The 21138-nt window shown below is 41.9% G+C and overlaps 1 protein-coding gene across 3 annotated transcripts in view; it reads left to right on the forward strand.

The window, feature by feature from the left end:
• LOC126334924 (exocyst complex component 6B) overlaps positions 1–21138 on the forward strand; it is a 151055-nt gene that overhangs the window by 32397 nt on the left and 97520 nt on the right. For all 3 annotated transcript variants that reach the window (XM_049997660.1, XM_049997670.1, XM_049997650.1), the window contains exons 4-6: positions 12283–12384; positions 12468–12570; positions 18149–18230. In XM_049997660.1, coding sequence (XP_049853617.1) covers positions 12283–12384; positions 12468–12570; positions 18149–18230 — 287 coding nt within the window. The remainder of the gene's footprint in view (positions 1–12282; positions 12385–12467; positions 12571–18148; positions 18231–21138) is intronic.

Consider the following 21138-nt stretch of genomic DNA (forward strand, 5'->3'; position numbering starts at 1 on the left):
GAATGCTAGTGTGACCCATTCTTCGGTGCTGCTTTAATGTATGGGATCCTCACCAGGTCAGATTAAAGCAAGACATCAAAGCATTTCAGAGACAGGCTGCAGGTTACTGATAGGTTCGATCAGCACACAAGTATTATAGAGATGCTTTGTGAACTCAAATGGGAATACTCTTTGTACAATGCACTGTTGCGGAAATTTAGAAAACTAACATTTGAGGCCAACTGCAGAACAATGCAACTGTTGACAATGTACACTTTGCATAAGGGCCATGAACCTTGTACAAAGGCTTTTAGACAATCAGTTTTTGCTCGCTTTATTTGTGAGTGGAACAGGAGAGGAAATAACTAGTAGTGGTACAAGGTACCCTCTGCCGTGCACCATATGGTGGTTTGTGGTGTACGTATGTAGATATAGCAATCTATCTTTTTCATTATATTGTTTTTATTCCATCCTGGATTTTTCATTGTTCAATGATCTACACACACATAGATATTTACTTGAAGTAAGCAAAATTGTCCACAACTCAAAGGTTGGTTTCAACACTACAGTGCTTTACTAGCCGTGGTCGTGTTGCTGGTGGTACGCCATTCCCATCCTTCAACCTTTGATCCGACTTAGCCAGTCAGTATGATGGGACTCCAAATTAAGGTGCAATTTTGCACTTTGCACATTAACAAATCAATGTCAGAAGTGAAAGAAGAGATGAGTGACACACAATTCATGGGATATCATCCTGGGGTCAAACCCTGGACATTTTGACTTGTAATTTGGTAAATACCAACTGTACCATACAGATATTTAATTAATAGAAGTTGTATGGTAATTTCCAAACCAGTGAAGTATGGAGAACTATTCACTAAAGAAGCCATTTTAATTAATGAAACAACAGAAATATTATTGAAATATCTGTAATTAATGTTTTTTTTCTTTGTTCCATTGTCAAAGAAACAGCACTGGCCCTATGGTATTGGTAATAAAAGTCTATACTTCCAAATTATGCATTAACAACATTGAATATACTATAGTAACAAGTGGCTTCCATAGTAGAATAAGAAAGGGAAGGAAATTTTGTAATCGTAACTTAGATTGAAAACACATTCTTTTTTAGTAGTGTAGATTATGCCCTTGTAGTATGAAGGACTAAATTGCTTACTGTGGAGAAATGTCATCAGCAAACATTATACAAAGGTGTGCAAAACTTAAGGATAAAAGTAACTTTCAAATTATTTGTCACTGCCAAGTAACATAACTGGATGAAACTTGGCCCATACAAAAAAAAAAAAAAAAGAACTTATACTGTATAATAAAAAGGTAATTTAAAAAAAGTGCAATGAGCCAAAGAAGAATTCCACTTTTATTCAAAGATAATAATTACGCTGAAGTCTACCGTGATTTATGAAGGTCCCTTGGACATTAAAAAGGTGGGACATTGTTCTTAATGGGGAAATGCAGCCACAGACAGCAGTGTCTGCTTTACACCATGTTCCCATGCTGGCCACGTGGTTGGTAAGGAGTTCTTGTTGCAGGGAGTTCCATTCTTCCACCAGTGCAGTTAACAACTTGTGGGTGGTCATTGGTGCATGTTGTATTTTTGAAGAACATGGGGTTACAGTGCCAGTGAATTCAGATCAGTGTGTGAACATGTTGGAGGAATTTTTTCCACAACTCGATGAACTGGACTTGGGTACATTTGGTCCCAGCAGGGTGGAGCAATGGCTCACACTTCAAAGACATCAATGGCTGTTGTAAGGGAACACTTCCTGGTGTACCTCATCTCAGTAATTGGCAGTTTGAAGTTGCTATCCCACTCCCCCAATTTGGCTCTTTGTGATTTTTTTGTAAAAATCTCCTATATATGTAAACTATCCCAGTACCAGCTAGTAAGGGTCATGAGAAACATCAGGAATTGGCTTATTCAGTGTATGGGCAATGGGGGCTCCACCTATCTGATACATGTATCAAAACTATGTAAAACAAAACTTTAAATACATACTTACCTTATCGAAAAAATAAAAAAAAAATCTGTTTCATAAAATGGGTGTAACTGCATTTTGAAATCAGGAAGTTATGTTGCTGCACCCTGTAGAATGATTCTTAAACTGTCCATTTTGTTCACATGGTGAAGTTATGTTTGCCTTTAAACTGCTTAAGTATTTAATTAACACTTCTGACTTTAAGAGATCTTAATTTTAGAAAGAGAGGTTAGTATCACACCCAGCATCACTGGAATTACAAATACTATTCCTGTTCAGTTAAATGATTTCTCCAATTAAAAATGTGACTTACACGTTTTTTTAAGCAACATTAAATGATTTCTCCAATAAAGAATGTGAATAACACCTTTCCAGAAACATTCAAATGCCATCCATATGTTGTGCAATGCAATGGATCAGGGCACATCGCATCAGTCGCTCTTTGGAGCGAGCACTGCTCCTCTGAGTAATTTTTGAGTCCATAAATGTAAATGATTAATAGAATACTCCATTCATGGCTTTTTTATATTCCTTAAAAAGTGGCAAAACTGTCACATTAGTGATACAAAACATTCAAGTTTCAAGTGATGAATTGAACACAGTGTGAAGCTAAAAATAGCAGTGACTTACCACAAGAACAAATCTTGAGCAGATTTGGCAATCTCCTCCATATACTACTATCCTACAAAAAAGAACCTTCTTAGTCTTCATACTATCTTGATTTTCATCCACTTCCTGCATTTTTCATCTGTGCTGCCAGACTGAACTTGTTTCTATGCAATTTTGCCATCAGTTTGCACCATAGTGGGACTGTTGTGATTATTGAGGCTGTCAAAGTTACTATTTATTGATTTGTTTATTTTGAGTTCCTTAGCTCCTTATGTGAATGTATCACTGAAGGTAGAAAGAGTCTGTTTTTGCAAATTATTGTTTAGTACACAAGTATGACTGCAGTTGTGTGCGTGTGCAAGTTGTGTGTGTATTGTCAACAAAGACCTTAATCTGCGACTTAGCATCACCACTACATGGTGAGTGACAACTCTCCTTCTCTAATATTGTTACGTTCCTTCCTGGATTTTCCATTGTTTGATTTAATACATAATAGTTCAACATGTATGCTACCATATATTTCTTCACTGAGAAACATACAGAAATATGTATATTTGAGTTTAAGTCACATTGTACATAAGCAAAGAATGATGAATCCACCATATAATAAATAGGTTTAAGCACACTAAAGAGCTGAAATGTACTTTAAAATTTTCATATGTATTCATGCATTTACATGACATACTTTCTCCATAGGCAAAATACAATTGTTTAAAGGTACATACAAATATTTCACCTCATAGTTCATTTCTTAAAATTACAGACTACCTAATAACCTTAACATACACTGATCAGCCAGATCATTATGACCACTGACCTACTATTGATATAAACCCATCCAGGTGAAAGCAGTGCTAGCCAGACACACCTGCAAGTGATATCGGTGAGCATGTTGTCAGTGTGTAGAATGGGGAAGGTGCACGATCTATCTGAGTTTGACAAGGATAGATTCTGAAGGCCCAGAGGCTCGGCATGAGCATTTGAGAAACTGCACACTTGTCAGGTGTTCAAGGAGTGTTGTGGTGAATGTGTTCAACGTGTATTGAAACCAAGCCCTGGGCAGACCACCCCTCAGTACAGATCTCGACCATCATAGGGTGGTAAGACAGAATAGGCAGCGAACTGTAGCAGAACAAACATCAGACTTTAATGTTGGGCAGAGTACAACGGTGTCTGAACACAAAGTGCACTGAACGCTCGTAATGGAGGGCCTCCACAGCCAATAACCCATGCAAGTGCCAATGTTAACATCACAACTAAGACTGAAATGGGTTATGTGACCATTGGCACTGTATATTGGCACAGTGGCAGACCATTGCATGATATGATGAATCTCGACACCTTTTTCATCATGTCAATGGAAGTGTGTGAATCCGTTGTCTTCCAGAGGAACGGCTCCTAGACATTTGTACTGCGAGATGGAGACAAGCTGGTGGTGGCTCCATTATGCTCTAGGGAACATTCACATGGGCATCTATGGGTCCAGTGCAGCTGGTGCAAGGCACCGTGATGATCAAAGGGTATTGTACACTGGTTGCGGACCTCCTACAGCCCTTCATAACGATCATGTTTTCAACAAGATAATGCGCCATTTCACAATGCCTGGAATATGATGGAGTGGTTGGCAGAAAACAGTGGTGAGTTTCAGTTTATGTGCTGGCTGCCCAACGTACCAGATCTAAACCTGATCGAACACATTTGGATGTGATTGAACATTGTGTCTGTACTTGTATGAAAACTACCAGCTCCAGACATCAGCAAAGTGAGATGGCAGTTGTATGTCATCACCTGCTGTGGAGGCTTGTCTGTTCTTTGGACATTACAGCTTGGAAGTGCCTTCTAGGTCAAGGATCGGAAGGACATGTGCAAGAAAGTAAACAATAAAACAACTGGAAAAAAAACTCATTGTAATAATTGTCCCTTATTCAATTCCTAATGTCAATGCAAAACAAATGTATCAGTATTGTGAAAAGGAAAGATGCTACTCGCCATATAGTGGAGATGCCAAGTCACCGATAGGCACAACAAAGGGACTGTTGCAATATAATCTTTTGGACAACAAGGCCTTTGTCAAAAATAGATTATGTCCGCGCGCGCGCGCACACACACACACACACACACACACACACACACACACACACATGCAACTCACACATTCATGACTGCAGCTTCTGGCAGTTGCGGCCACACTGCGAGCAACAGCAGCAGTGCGTGATGGGACTGGCAGCTGGGTGGGGGTAAGAAGGAGGCTACCTCGGGGAGGGAGAGGGATAGCAGGGTAGGGGACAGTGAAGTGCTGCTGAGGAGCACTCAAGGACAAGGTGGCGAGAAGGTAGGGCAGCTAGGTGCAGTCAGGAGCTTAGATGGAGGGCAGGGAAGAGGTGGGAAAGGGGGCAGTGTTAAAGGAGAGAACTAAAAAGACTGGGTGCGTTTGTGGAATGAGAACTTTGTAGTGCTGGAATGGGTCTAGGGAAAGGGCTGGATGGGTCAGAAAAATGACTAAAGATGGTTGAGGCCAGGAGGGTTATGGGAACAGGATATATTGCAGGGAGAGTTTCCACCTGTGCAGTTCAGAAAAGCTGGTGTTGGTGGGAAGGATCCATATGGCACGGGCTGTGAAGCAGTCATTGAAATGAAGAATGTTGTTTCGGGCAGCGTGCTTAACAACAAGGTGATCCCCTTGTTTCTTGGCCACATTTTGTCAGTGGCCATTCATGCAGACAGACAGCTTGATGGTTGTCATGCCCACGTAGAATGCAGCACAGTGGTTGCAGCTTAGCTTGTAGATTATGTGACTAATTACACAGGTAGCCCTACCTTTGATAGGTGATGTTTGTGACCTAACTGGAGTAGATAGTGGCAGGAGGATTTACGAGACTGGTCTTGCATCTATATCTATTACAGGGGTATGAGGCATGAGGTAAGGATTTGGGAGCAGGGATTGTGTAGGGATGGACAAATAAATTACATGGGCTCGTTGGATGGTGTAATACCACTGTGGGAGGAGAGGGAAGAATAGTGGGTACTCCACTGTCCACCGAACCTACACTATAGACTCATCCATATCTACACATCCCCCTGCAGGCCTGGGGGTTAGAATAGGGCTGAGGTATTCCTGCCTGCCTTAAGAGGCGACTAAAAGGAGTCCCACACCTTTTGGGATTTATGTGATTGTCGCCTATATGGTTTGACCTCCATTTTTCAAAATTTTCCTGAAGAGCGAACCAATTGGGTAAGGGCCCCTTACATGGTGCATCGTGTCCATTGTGCATTGAGATCTTGAGCCCACTTTGTCGTTGTCACATTGCAGTCCCGCTCATCTTCCATCTCTTGGGTGAGGACACCTTCCTGGGTGCGTTTTCCTCCACTCACTGTGCAGTGGCATTTTCTGCGCCGACGATTACCATGGAATTCTTTGCATCTCATATCCAGCATAGTAGCCAGCCCATTGTAGTGGGGCCGACATGTACTCAGTTGGTTGTAGCCCCCTGCCAACACAGGGATCAATCTGCTGATGCCTGTGCCGCTAACTCCCCATGTATGCCAAGGAGTAGATGCCCATCACCATGGGACATTGGGACTCCCGGCAATGGCCATCCAGCCAGGCGGTCTTTCCTGTAGCTAGACAGTGCCCGTGGGGAGGGCCCATGGTCGGAGTAGGTGGCATCAGGGCGGATGATGTACAATAAAGTGTACTATGTCATCACTTTCTGGTGGTCAAATGCCAGCAGTCTCTAAGCATTCAAAGTCTCAGTACACTGCAAGGAAGTATGATCCTAAATCGTTCCCCTCCCTGCCTACGCAATGGGAGGAACGCCAGGATAAGGATGGCAGTGAACCTTATTCGCCCTAGTACCTCGTATGTACGAGATCTGATAGAGACTCCTATCTCAATGAAGGCTCAGTTTTTTGTAGAGCATTTAGAGGACAAGTTTCGGGAGGTGGTGGGCTTGTCCAAAATGCGGTCAGGGTCAGTCTTAGTAAATATGGCATCCTGTGCCCAGTCATGGGCATTACTTGCTTGTGACAAGCTGGGGGTTTTTCCATCACCAACACGTCCCATAAGAGCTTAAATATGGTCCAGGGTATTATATTCCACAGGGACCTTCTTTTGCAATCTGACGACGAGCTGCACGCCAGCTTAGGGTGACGAGGAGCTCATTTCATCCGGCGCGTCCATCAGGATCTGAGGGATGATTGGGTTGCCACCGGTGCATTCATCTTGGCATTTGTGGTGACACATTACCCGAGAAGGTCAAGGTGATGGTCTATTGATGTGATGTCAAGCCATATATCCCTCCCCCAATGTGGTGCTTTAAGTGCTGGAAGTTTGGCCATATGTCTTCCCACTGTACTTCCAACATCACATGTCAAGATTGTGGACATACATCCCATCCCAATACTCCATGTGCCCCACCCCCCATCAGTGTCAACTGCGGAGAGCATCAATCACCTAGCCTTCCAGACTGCAGGATTTTACAGAAAGAGAGGAAAATCATGGAATAAAAGATCCTGGACTGACTGACCTACACTGAGGCTTAAGAGGACATTTGAGCTCCTACATCCTGTGGCTATGACCTCCTCTTATGCCGCCGCTACGAGAACTGTTGTGACCCCATCAGTTCTGCGAGATCCAGTTGGCTCTCGGAGCTGGAAGACTACACCTCCCTCCTTATTGGTGGGGGAACTTCCGTCCCTGTTGCTCCCGCACCATGTACTTCGGGAACACTGTCCTTCCAACCATTGGGGACACCAGTCCCCACTTCTCAGCCAGAGAAGCGTTATCTTCTTCGGCTCCTCTCACTAGGAAGGGGTCCCTTGGGTCACTCCCTTCCCAGGTTTCTGCTAGTGGATGAAGTGCCATAAAGCGGCTGGTCATAGGGCTTCGCAATCATCCTCAGTCCTGGAGATCGAAATAGTGAAGCCCTCCCAGCCAGAGAAGCGCTAGGATCAGTGAGAGAAATCCAGAAAGAAGACCCTCAAGACCAAGGAAATTGGGGTGGCATCCACTTCCTTGCCTACGACCTCCGCGTCTGAGGTGAAGATTCTGGCATCCGCTGAGGACCTAGATCTCACCAGACCCTCAGACGCAATGGATGTAGCGTGTTCAGGAAAAGTCAGTGGCAGCAGGTGACCCTGAGGTGTAGACTGCCTCATTGAGTGTTTCATGCCTCCCCAGTCCCATGATCACTTCATCCTCCAGTGGAACTGTTTCAGTTTTTTGCACCACCTGGCTGAGCTATGGCAACTGTTAAGCGTTACACCTGATTTCTGCATTGCCCTCCAGGAAACCTGGTTCCTGGCATTACGGACCCCTGCCCGTCATGGCTACAGGGGATATTACAAGAAGCATAGCAAATATAATAGTGTGTCAGGTGGAGTTTGCATTTATGTCCTGAATGCGGTATGTGGTGAACCTGTGCTCCTTCAAACTTCTCTTGAAGTGTGGCTATGAGAATACAGACGACGCAGGAAATAACTGTCTGCAATATATATCTCCCTCCATATGATGTGGTACCCTTGAATGTATTGGCTGCACTGATTGGTGAACTCCCTAAACCTTTCCTACTTTTGGGAGATTTTAATGCCCATAACACGTTGTGGGGTAGCACCATGCTTACAGGCCGTGGTAGAGATGTCGAAAATATACTGTCCCAACTCGACCTCAGCCTCTTAAATACTGGGGCCGCCACACATTCAGTGTGGCTCATGGTAGTTACTTGGCCATGGATTTATTGTTTTGCAGTCCAGGTTTTCTCCCATCTATCGATTGGAGAGCACATTATGACCTGTGCAGTAGTGACCACTTCCCCATCTTCCTGTTTTCCCCCGGCGTCATGCCCACAAATGCCTACCCAGATGGGCTTTAGACAAGGCAGACTGGGTAGCCTTCACGTCTGCTGGGACACGTCGACTGCCAGGAAACGAACTTGCTGACAGGCTGGCCAAACAGGCTACGCAGAAATTGTTCCTGGAGATGTTCATCTCTGAAACTGACCTGCATTCTGTCTTACGTTGCAAGGGTTTTCAGCTTTGGGAGACGAAGTGGCATAACAGTATGCACAGCAAACTGTGTGCCATTAAGGAGACTGTGAATGCATGGAAGTTTTCTCTGTGGGCTTCTCACAGGGAATCAGTTGTTCTTTGTCCGCTCCGCATTGGCCATACATGGCTCACACGTTTACCACCTCAGCGTTGCTGTGGCTCCTAAATGACAGTCGTCCACCTCTTGCTGAACTGGCCCCTTTTAGCGGCTCTGCAGCGGACTTCTAACTTTCTCAGCACCCCACCTTTGGTGTTGGGCAACATTGCTTCAACAGCAGCTTTAGTTTTACATTCTATTCGTGAGGGTGGGTTTTATCAATTGATCTGAGTTTTAGTGCATGTCCTTTCTCTCTCTGTGTCCTCCACCCTAGGGCTTTTAGGATGGAGGTTTTAATGTGTTGCAGAGTGGCTGACTTCTCCTTTTTTATTCTCTTGGTCAGCCAGCCATGGTAATCTGCTTTCTTGTTATTGATCTCTTCTCCCTATTTCTTGCCTCTCTCTGTGGTTTTCTTGTCCTGTTTTGTCCATGATAGCATTTGTTGTCCTTCTGTCATTCTTTTGGTTCTTCCTTTCTCCTGTTATTGTGCCATACATCATCTTTGTTTTCTTCTTTCCCTTGGGTAATTGTTCTGCTGGGAATAAGGGACCGATGACCTCACAGTTTAGTCCCTTTCCCCCATTATAAACCAACCAACCATCCCTACACAACCCCTGCTCCCAGCTCCTTACCTCTTGGCTCATATCCCTGTAGCAGATGTTGATGTAAGACCTGTCCCATACATCCTCCCACCGCCACCTACTCCTTTTCAGTCACAAACATCACGGATCAAAGGTAGGGCTACCTCTGAAACCAGTTATGCAATCTACAAGCTAAGCTGCAACAATTGTGCTGCATTCTATGTGGGCATGACAACCATCAGGCTGTCCACATGAATGGCCACTGACAAACTGTGGCTCAGAACCAAGTGGACCAACCTGTTGCTGAATACACTGTCCAACAGAACACTCTTCATTTCAATGACTGCTTCACAGCCTGTGCCATATGTATCCTTCCCACCAACACCAGCTTTTTTGAATTGCACAAGTGGGAACTCTCCCTGCAATATATCCTACATTCCTGTAACCCTCCTGACCTCATACTTTGTTAGTCATTTTTCTGATCCATCCAGCCCCATCCCTATTCCAGCACTACACAGCCCGCATTCCACCAACACACCCAGTCTTTTTAGTTCTCTCCTTTGCCACTACCCCCCTTCCCACCTCTCCCCTGCCCACCATCTAATCTCCCAACTGCATCTAGCTGCCCTACCCTCTCTCCATCTCGTCCTTGCATGCTCCCCAGCAGCACTTCACTGCCCCCTGCTATCCTTCCCCCTCTCTGACCCAGCATCCTCCTTATCCCCACCCATTTGCCGCTCCCATCATGCACTGCTGCTGTTGCTCGCAGTGTGGCTACCAGAGGCTGTGTGTGTGTGTGTGTGTGTGTGTGTGTGTGTGTGTGTGTGTTATTTGCTGGGCGAAAGCTTCAATTGTGACAATGCCTATCTGCAATTCAGCATCTCTGCAGTGTGGTGAGTACCAACTTGCCATTTCACAAAATTGTTACATTTCATCCTGGATTGGCCATTTTCAAAACAAATGCATGTTTTCATAGTTTGTCATGAGCTAAGGGTTCCCATCATTGTAATTGAAGCTGTATGCAAAAACTGAAGAGTTAATGCTAAGCTGTTTATGTCATTTAGTAGCTTGGGCAAATTAAAGCTCTCTTTCAGCATCTGTGCATCGTAAAGAGAAGTAGTAGTCCAGCAGCATTGCATCTTGATATTCCATGGCAGGATTATGAAATTAATTAACTTTAATTATGGTGACTGGAAATTAAGAGGTAAAATTGACATACACGCATCAAGGTGACAGAACATATGTGCAGTGTAACCAGCAATTCAACTGTCAACAAAGAAACACTTTAAACCCGGTTCTTCACTATACTCTTCTTTTTAGATCCTAGTGACTATCAAGTTTCTTCCAGGTGTTGTAATTATGATATGAACTACTGATTTTGAATAAGTTACTATTTATAGTAACAAAGCACATCAGAGAAAATATATTGAGCAATTGTTGTAATGATCTGTAGATCTCTAAACAGATTTCTGCAAGGGAGCCTAAGATGGATTCCACACATAATTCTTAAACCCCCTTTCTGTGCATGTAACATTATTATTATTATTATTATTATTATTATTATTATTACTACTATTACTACTACTACTATTACTGTTACTATTAGCTGTTGATTTCCACAGAATGTTGTACCCCAAGATGTAAGTGGATGAAAATAGATAAACTATACTGTGTTTATTATGCTCATTCCCTCCTGTCAAATATGATTCTTAATACAAACATTACTGGGCTTATTCTTTTGCATAGATCTTGAATATTGTATATCAGCAATATTAGGAAAAAGATAGACTGATACTCACCTTAAATATAACATGTTGATGGCCAAAGCCTTCAGCAGAGAGCACACACACACACACACACACACACACACACACACACACACACAAGACTTCCATCTCCTGTAGCTCAGATGATAACACGTACCAAATGCTGCACAGCAAAAGTGAAACATTTGAAAAATACAGAATTTATTTATAAATGATGATGTGACAAGAAGACAACATTAGAGTTGTTTGTGATGGGAATATCTTTGGATTTTCAAAATAGTGTTTCAGAATGATAGATGTCACCCTGATTTTCCTGGGCAAAGCTTCTATAATAAAGCAAACCAAGCATTAATATTCGTAGTTATGCAACTTATACAACTTAAACATAGAGCTTTTCTACAAGAATCTCGTTTTATCTACTAGTAACCTTTTACCCATGGCTTTGTCTCCCTCCCTCCCTCCCTCCCTCCCTCCCTCCCTCCCTCCCTCCCTCCCTCCCTCCCTCCCTCCCTCCCTCCCTCCCTCACACAGGGGCAGAGGGAGAGAGAGAGAGAGAGAGAGAGAGAGAGAGAGAGAGAGAGAGAGAGTGAGAGAGTGCTGACACAACTTCACTCACACTTTTACACTTCACACTCATCATTTCACTCATGCAGTTATCATTGATCTTCAACGAGCTCAGTTCCACTGCTTTCCAGGTGCCAAACTGCGTGAAACAGAAGCAGCATCAGAAACGTTCTTTGTATTAAACACATAGTAAAACACATCACTTGTATTCTTAAACATAATGGCAGACTTGTGTCAGTGTGACAAAGTTAAGTATCCCCCCCCCCCCCCCCAAAGGATAATCACAGCGTTACAAATTTAAAGCTGTGTGAAATAATGTGCAGGGTTTTGAGGAGAATATAAAGTTCACTCTGGTTCAGATTCCATGTTAAACTGTTGGTCCCTTCCTACAAATGGCTGGATAAGACAATTCAAAGGTCAGAGGAAGGCAGTGGCATATCACCTTCCTTGGCACCATACGTAGTAAAGCACTTCAGTGTTCAAATCAACCTGCAGCTTGATGACAGTTTTACCTTTTTCACCTAGTTCTTCAAATCTCAAACATTATTAAAATACTTTTATGCCATCTGTATATCAATAGTGTAATTTTCTTTTCAAAATTCTCTTTGACTAAATTTTGTTAATCACCAATATTATACTTGTTTCAGGTACTACCCTGCATTAAAAACACTGGAGCAATTAGAGCATCTTTATCTTCCCCAAGTGGCTAACTATCGTTTCTCTCACCAGATGCGTGAAAATATACCTGTGTGAGTATAATCAGTGCTGTATATGTGCTGTGCTAGGTTGTCGAAATTGTACAATTGAAATTCATACTAGAAGCCTTTCTCAGGTTGAGGGAGAATATCAAGGAAGCTTCCATGTCAGACCTGAAAGACTTTCTGGAGAACATCAGAAAGTTTTCTCCAAAGATAGGAGAAGTGGCAATGAAGCATGTAAGTAGTTGAGGTATATGTTTGTTTGCATTTGTCTTCAGTATGGAATAATAGAATAAATTATTCTGTTTAATACCAGTTGCTGGCCCCAGAATTATAGGAACATGAGTATCTAAAGACTAGAGCTTTCCTCTTTATGTTGTGCAATTACTTTTACACAGTATGTGCAGAAATTGTTGAATGATGCTTCATAGCATTTTGATTGTTTTCTGTGATACCACTATTTCTTATTAGTAGCAGACAAAGTTTCCACCACTGTTGTAATGAACCAGAGTGACTGCCTGGCAGAGGACCACCACCAGTTGTCTAACACAGACAGCTACAAGCTCTGCTAAAGTGACCCCATCCCAGAAGTCCAGCATAAAATCCAATCCCTGCTGAAATTGTTAGGCCCTTCCCAGAACCTCTCCCCTGAATCCATCTATCTTCTCACTCCAACAACAGCCTGCACACCCTCCTTCTACATGCTCCCCAACATCCACAAACGTAACAATCCTGGGGGCCCCATTGTGGCTGGTTACAGTGTCCCCACTGAAAGGATCTCAGCCCTTGTTGACCAACATTTGCAACCAGTTGTCCAAAACCTAGTCTCCCACATTAAAGATACCAACCAATTCCTGCAATGGCTCTCCACATCCCCTCACCCTTACCTCCTGGGTCGCTACTCATCACTGTAGACACAACCTCCTTATACACCGACACTGCTCATGTCCATGGCCTTGCTGTGATTAAACACTCTCTCTCCTAATGCCTTACAGACGCCAAACCCACCACTTCATTCCTCGTACACCTAACCAGCTACATCCTAACCCTTAATTACATCACCTTTGAAGGGGAGGTATACAAACAAATTTGTGGCACAGCCATGGGCACCCTCCTATGCCAACCTCTTCATGGACCACCTAGAGGAAACATACCTAGCTTCCCAAAACTTCAAACCTCCTGGTCTGGTTCAGGTTTATCAATGACCTCTTTATAATCTGGGTCCAAGGCCAGGTCACCTTATCCTCATTCCTCCACAATCTCAAGACCTTCTCTCCCATCCAATTCACCTGGTCCTCCTCCACCCATCGTGCTTCACCACCTGTGCCATCTGGATTCTCTTCACCACCACCAGTTTTTCTGACCTGCACAGATGGGAGCTATCCTTACAGCACATCCTTCGCTCCCATAACCTCCCTGGTCTAAACCTAAGGTAACTCACCACTGGCCCCCCACTCCCCACCCAATAGTGTGTGTGTGTGTGTGTGTGTGTGTGTGTGTGTGTGCGCGCGCGAGTGGGTGGATTCAAAAGGAATTCCATTCTGAAAGCTAGCGTGCGCACATGTGCATGTGGGCGTGCTCATGCGTACACCATCCTAGCACCCTCTCCCAATTTTTGGCAGCTAATTGTGTGCTGCCATCTCCTGCCCTAGTCTATGAAATCATGTGCTCAGCTGCCTGCCACCTGCACCCCCACCTCACCCCAGTACACTCACCGTGGACCAGGGAAGAGCTGGCAGTCAACCGAGCACAATGTAGGGAGACAGTCGTATGCAGGTGTGTGTGTGGGGGGGGGGGGAGGGGGGGGGGGGCGGGCGGTTACGTGGATGAGTGGGTGGATTCAAAAGGAATTCCATTCTGAAAGCTAGCAAAGCTCTGTTCCATTCGTTTGTGTACATATTGCCAACACAGCACTTCCACCTTTTGGTGAGTCACCTCCTTTATTCCTAAATAATTCGTAACTCTCAAACTGAACTTTCTGTACATTATTATTAGTTGTTTGTATTCAGCTCATTTTATTTTTATTTATTTTCAATATCATAAGAGAAAATAGATATGTGATTAAAATTCTGATTCAGTAGTCATATGTAACGATTTTGACAGATTGAGATTCTTAAGAGTTCATTATATTGGCTGCTTCTACTTAAATAATTGTGTACAGTCCTCACTTGTAATTTTTTTGGTATTGGAATTAATATTCCTCCATAGCTGAGTGGTCAGCACGACAGACTGCCATGTGTTATGGTTCTGGGTTTGATTTGTAGTCAGATCGGAGATTTTATCCGATCGGGGACTGGGTTTTGTATCGTCGTCATCATCATCATCATTATTGTGAAAATCATCGAGCAAGTTGCTGAAGTGGCATCAAATAAAAAGACTTGCTCTAGGTGGCTGAACAACCGTCATGGGTCTCCTGACCAGTGATGCTGTACAGTCATTTCATTCCATTGTTCCCTCAGTTCTGTCACTGAGTGTTTTCATCTTGGCTCACTCACTGTCCATTCCAGTTGTTAGACATTCCATATTTGCAACATTTATGTGTCATTCATTCGGCACTCTAGTTTTACCATTATTCTGCCAAAATATGTTTCACTATTAAAGTCTACATCAGTAATGAAAATGGTGACTAACTTATTCTTTCATCCTCATGATTCCTTTCTGTTCCTTAATGTGTGTACATTACTGTTTTTCTAGGTCACTAAATCTAAAATTGATATTTTTATAAAGTTTTTCAGTACTGTCATTAATAGTTTTATGGTTGAATGTCAAACTTCTGGTTCAGGTGTTCAGGGATTGGTGCCCCACTTGGTGTAAGAATTGTTTCCTGGCATTTGATATTTGAGTACTTCTGTTCTCACCATCCAGAGGTTTGTGAATGCAAATGTGAAAATGTCAAATTTGCGCCATATTTGTGACCATATGTTGAGTTGTAAGTGTTTCAGCAACTACCTGTTGAGCCAATTATCAGTCCAGGAAAAGGTAAGAATTTAACCAGCTCCATTAGGGAAAAAACCTGCAAAGGGAAAGTGTAGAGGTATTACATTCACCAAACAAGAATGTTTCCCTATCTAACTGATGTTTAATACAACAGTGAAGACTGAGGTTTTGTAACAAGAGCGAAGGAGGAAATGTTGGTGTAAGGAGACTGTGACTGAATGTGAGGAATAAATCACTCAGAGACGCTTACTGAAAGCAATATAAGTCTACCGTATCTTGCTGAATGGAATGATGTGCAGTGATGTGAACCAGGTGAAACAATTACCTGAATATTCATAATTATTTTCTGATTCACTTTTTACATTTCACAGTTTTCAACTTGAAGTTTCTCATTTGCGCTACTCAGTCCAATCTCTCTATGTTGCACAATTAACTTTCTCGCATTAGACAAAACATAATTAAACAATAGAAAAACCAGGATGTAATGTAACAATATTATGAAAGGGACAGCTGCTGGCTTCAGCAGCCAAAGACTGTGGTCATGCCTGTGTGTGTGTGTGTGTGTGTGTGTGTGTGTGTGTGTGTGTGTGTGTGTGTGTGTGTGTGTGTGTGTGTGTGTGTGTGTGCGTGTGTGTGCGCATGCATGCTTCTGACAAAGGTTGTGTTGGCTGAAAGCTCAGTTTCTGACGGTGTTTTTGTTGTGTCTATATGCAATTCAGCATATCCGCTATGTGGTGAATAGCAACTATCCTTTTCAGAAAACACAACGGGTTTCAGCTCTGCCTAAGGCCATTTTTAGGCACAAGTGACACAAGGCACCACTTAGAGCACCAAGCTGAGAGGGGCCCCAGAGTTGCTACAACTATAAGATTTCTTTACAGGCTATATCACTATTGGTAGCCACTGTTTGGGACTAGGACTGTTGATATTTTTAAAAATGTTGGGAATCCAGTATATCAGTATTTTAAAAAATATCTTCTTGGATCTTGACATATCAAAAGAAAGTATTGATATGTCGATGGGAAAAATATCGACATACATGCCTGTAAAAATATCAGCTGGATATTGTAAATATACTGCCGGTTTTAGAGCTGTATCTTTAAGTATTGATATATTATTGTATAATCTGTGTGTCAACAAGCTAGCAGCCCACGTATCCCCCTTCAAGCAAGAAATTAAAGGAAAATGATTCTTGTTCACACTTGGGGATAACCACTTTTCTAACAGTGGTAACAGCATAACATTATGTATGTGGCACAATAAAAGGTGTCCAATGGGTACAGCGTTCAGTTTAATCGTGCATCAGATTTGTCTGGAACACTTCATGTCAACTTCCCTGTTTTTTCATTTATGCCAACACCAGCAACCCAGCAGTTGTAGTGTCAGAGTTGTGTGGTGAAGATAAACGTCACAGTTTCTGTTGGTTGTGCCAAGTGCAGATTACATCAGCATTTCCTGTCACTCGTATCTACCTACCATGAAGACAAATATTGTCATTTAGATTTTTGTTCATCATTTTCAGCAACTGTTTTTGAAGAATGCTGATGTGAAGAAGTAGCACACTAGTTGTGTTCAATATTGTTTTTTAACACACTGGTGTGCTATTTATTCACTTCAGAAATCTTATTACATTCACACCACCACTCCCCCCTCCCACATTGCACTCAAACTTCATGTTTTGTTACATATGTACTTGCTTCACAAAGTCGAAAAGAAAGGTTGGACATGATGAAATTGCAAAAAGTAATAAGACTCCTTCACACAGTGAAAGTAAAATTCCATTCTACTAGAGTTTGAGGAATAACTTCAAATATATACCAAAAACTGTGAAACAAATAATGGAAATAGACTAACAAAACAAATACTCCTATATTTCTGGAAGAAGAAATCGACAGTAGCATGGATTACAAAAGTAATAAAAGATCTTGAAAGAAACAACATCAGAGAATCAGAAATAGCAGAAAAAACATTTTAAAAACAAAAAAACTAAATTTGGAAGGCTTTCAAAGCAGAATAAATAAAAAAATCGGGAACAACATGGATAGAAGAAAGGAAGAGACTTCAAGGGGAGAAAATGAGGGAATACTGGAAAAATAGGAAACAACAACAAAGGCAGAAGGGGAACTGAAGTTGTTAATGTGATCCTAATTGGTCAATACTACTTGTATAAAAAAAAAAGGTTGCACTCAATATTGCCATTTTGATATCGATTTATTAGGTAAAAAGGTATAGCCAATATACGAATGTATTTTTTGGAAAAAGGGTCGGTATATTATTTTTAACAACAGCCCTACTTGGGACACCAAGCTGAAAGTAGAGCACAACTGCAACATTTGTATACAGTGCGTATCACAATTAGCAGTGAGAACTTAAACAAGCAAAACTGCACAAGAAAAAAGGGGCAAGGAAAGGGCACCAAATGATAGGTATGTTGCTATCTTTACTCCTTAAATATCTATTTTAGCAACAGTTTCACATGTTTATTAAAAATATGTGAATATGGCAATATGCTGGTTACTTATAGGTGTAACAGTATTATGAAAAGGAAAAGTGCCACTCACCATATAGTGGAGATGCTGAGTCGCAGATAGGCGCAACAAAAAGACTGTCACAAATAAAACTTTTGGTGAGTAAGGCCTTCATAATAGGACCTACTGTCTGGTTTGGAAATCTTAGCATGGTGAAAAACGATTTTTATCTTTACCCTTGCATTATTTACATACCACAAAGGACTTTCCATTACCATGTTTAAATCAAAGTTTCCTTATACATTATATAAAATTGTAATTGAAAATTTTGATTTTATTTGAGGAAAATTGTCCTTATCTTTGTTAGAAAATCATAAAATAATGTTTGTTTTTCTTACATTCCAAACCAGACAGCTGAACAAATGGGCAGCGATCCAGGCGTTGTGGGAAGGAAGAAACGCAAAGCACCAGCACCTCCGAATCCCTTCACAGGTATGGTTTGTAATGCATGAAGGAAACAATATAAATTTAATTGAGAAATAGCTGATAACGAAACAAATATTTTCTGTTTCTCTAAAATATAAGTGCTGTATGTCATCTGCCATGGTGTAGCAGTTAAAGCTGCCATTGTGTGGGTTACTAGTTTGATTTCTGGCTTCTGCAATTCTTCATCAGTTAAGATTTATAATTTCTAGATAGTTCTCAGATGTATTTGTTTATGGAAGATTGGAATTTGCTAGAACATTCTGAGTATGTACAATCAGAAGCATTTCGTGCTGAGGCAGGCAGTTCAGTTCCATGTGTGATTTTAAACATGCTTTCAGTGTGAAGTGTTATTTCTTATTGCAGTCATAAATGGCACTTGATTTCTGATCCTACATGGCAGTATTATTAATTATTTTTCTCTTTTAAAGCTGATAGCTAGCTGCTGGTGCTTACTGTGCAATTGGACCATATAAATACTTCTATGAAAAGACAGTGTTTCTACGGTATGATTTATACACAATTTCGTAACAGAATGAAGTGAGTCACTTAAGACTCCACATTTTCATTTGGGAAAAGTAGGGCGTAAATCTCTTTTCACATGCCTGTGTTTAGGAGATCTGTGATTTTCGTAAATAACTTTAGGCAAATGCCAAGTTGGCATCTTAAACAGTCCAAAGAAATTTTTTTTCCTCAGTGTTTTACAAGTGAGCCTATGCTCTCTTTTTAATTACCTAAATATAATCAACACATTGTCTGCCCCCCATAGCTGAGTGGTCAGTTCGACAGAATGTCAGTCCTAAGGGCCCGGGTTCGATTCCTGGCTCAGCCGGAGTTTTTCTCCACTAAGGGATTGGGTGTTGTGCTGTCCTAATCATCATCATTTCATCCCCATTGATGCGCAAGTTGCTGAAGTGGTGTCAGATTGAAAAGGCTTGCACCCGGCGAACAGTCTATTCGACGGGAGGCCCTAGTCACATGATATTTATTTTTACTTTATCAACACATTAATCTCTTACTTTACTATATTCTATTCAGTGTATATTACTAGTAAATAATTACTGTGTTCCTTTAACAGCTTTAAATTAACTTTTGCCATGAAATGTGTAATGATCTTTAGTTTTCACTGGGGAGTTCTTAGACATTTCTGAACAATTCGCCAGTTCTTTAAATTAATTACTCCCTATCTATAAATATTATACACTTTTAATTGAAATTACTGGGATAAACAGAGAGTAAAAATAATAAAACTATTAGCTTTCTGTGCATTCTGAAAAGAATTAACACTTTCATGAAAATGGAAGTAAAACTTTCTCAAAACGGAATCCCATGGTGCTAAAATAATTTTCCAAATTGGACAAGTTTCTGGATTACACAAAACTATCTAGGCTATATAAAATTTGCCAGGTGTCAAGCAAATAAGTATAAATTTGCAATTATTTACATATTTATTTACCCTCACTCCAGCACAGTAGGTGTTCATTTATTGTATATTGAACAACAGAGCACTAATCTGTTACACTAAATGATAAATGATACGCATTTCTGTATTTTTACTCTGACTTTAAATTTGTTTATTGTTATATGTATTTACATGTTATTCCTTTGTTTATTTACTTCGTTTCACTTTTTTGCCACATACCAAGGAGGGAAACCGTTTTTTTTTTTTTAAGCGGTTTACGGCACTGTGCAATAGTTCCAACAGTTTGTGTGGTGCAAATTGCTAACATTGTTCATGCATGCAATAACTTCTTCAGGCATATTAATTTTTCTAAGGACATCATTTTGCTCTTCTTCTTCTGTTTCTTTTTCTTCTTCCTTTATTCCCAATGATCTTATCTATTGTGAATTCCTATTCAATCTGTTGCTGAAGTAAAATTGGAGTGAGTTGACAGAAAGTCATCACTTCAAATGTAGTCTTCTACACTACATGAAATAATGTTATGAAAAGAATAGTTGCTACTCATCATGTAGTGGAGATGCTGAGTCACATATTAGGATAACGAAAAGACTGCTAGACAGTGAGCTTATGGCCGACAAAGTCTTCTTTGGAAATAACACACACACACACACACACACACACACACACACACACACACACAGTCTCTGCTGCTGAATCTGTAAGTCTGACCTTAGCAAATGCTTTCTGCTTCTTCAACCCTATGAATAAGAGAATGCATCAATAATCACCTCTAATGGGATTTGGACCCCATGTGCATTTTCTGTGTTAGGCTGGTTGAACCTGGCGGGAACCAAGTCTCAATGTCACATTTATTAACTTGACTTTTGGGTGGTGGATTGAATTTAGGAAAAGAACTTGGTGATTTCCTTTTTTCATTAAAGCATTGAAAGAGCCCAGCAATTCTTCCATGATATTACTCACCATCCATACCTTTTTATTGCTTCATCCTCTGACTGGAGCCCCCAGGTGCTCAGCATTCACTTGCTGAGTACGGGCTTGGCGACCCCGGGGTCCTGAGCTGGGGGCTGGTCTGCGCCGCCAGTGTCCTGTCACCGTAACCCCCGAACATGCTTCAGCGACCACCGTACGGTGCGGCGGTGAAATGTTGTGTGCTGCGGGGAATGGTAATCTTGGCTTGACCGCCTGGATTGCGAGGAAGGCCAACCTCTATAAAAAACCCTCAATCTTTCGGTGTGCTCCGCGCCTAGAAGATGCATGGCTGTTGGGGTGGAACAGTCGCAAGCGGGCAACCTCTGGGGCACCTGCCGCACCCCAGTTGTATAGGCTTACTCAGGCACGCGGGGCTCTGTCTGAGCGGACTTTTAGTTCCCTAGCTGCTCGTGGGACCGCAATGGACCCTTCGACCTCTACATTTCCCCCTACCAGTGCCTTGGGTGGGCCGCTGGTAGGAAAACACACCCCATCGAAAAAGTGGCTACGCGCTGCGAGTCCTCC

The sequence above is a fragment of the Schistocerca gregaria genome, chromosome 1 (assembly GCF_023897955.1).
Source record: "Schistocerca gregaria isolate iqSchGreg1 chromosome 1, iqSchGreg1.2, whole genome shotgun sequence".
Classification (NCBI taxonomy): domain Eukaryota; kingdom Metazoa; phylum Arthropoda; class Insecta; order Orthoptera; family Acrididae; genus Schistocerca; species Schistocerca gregaria.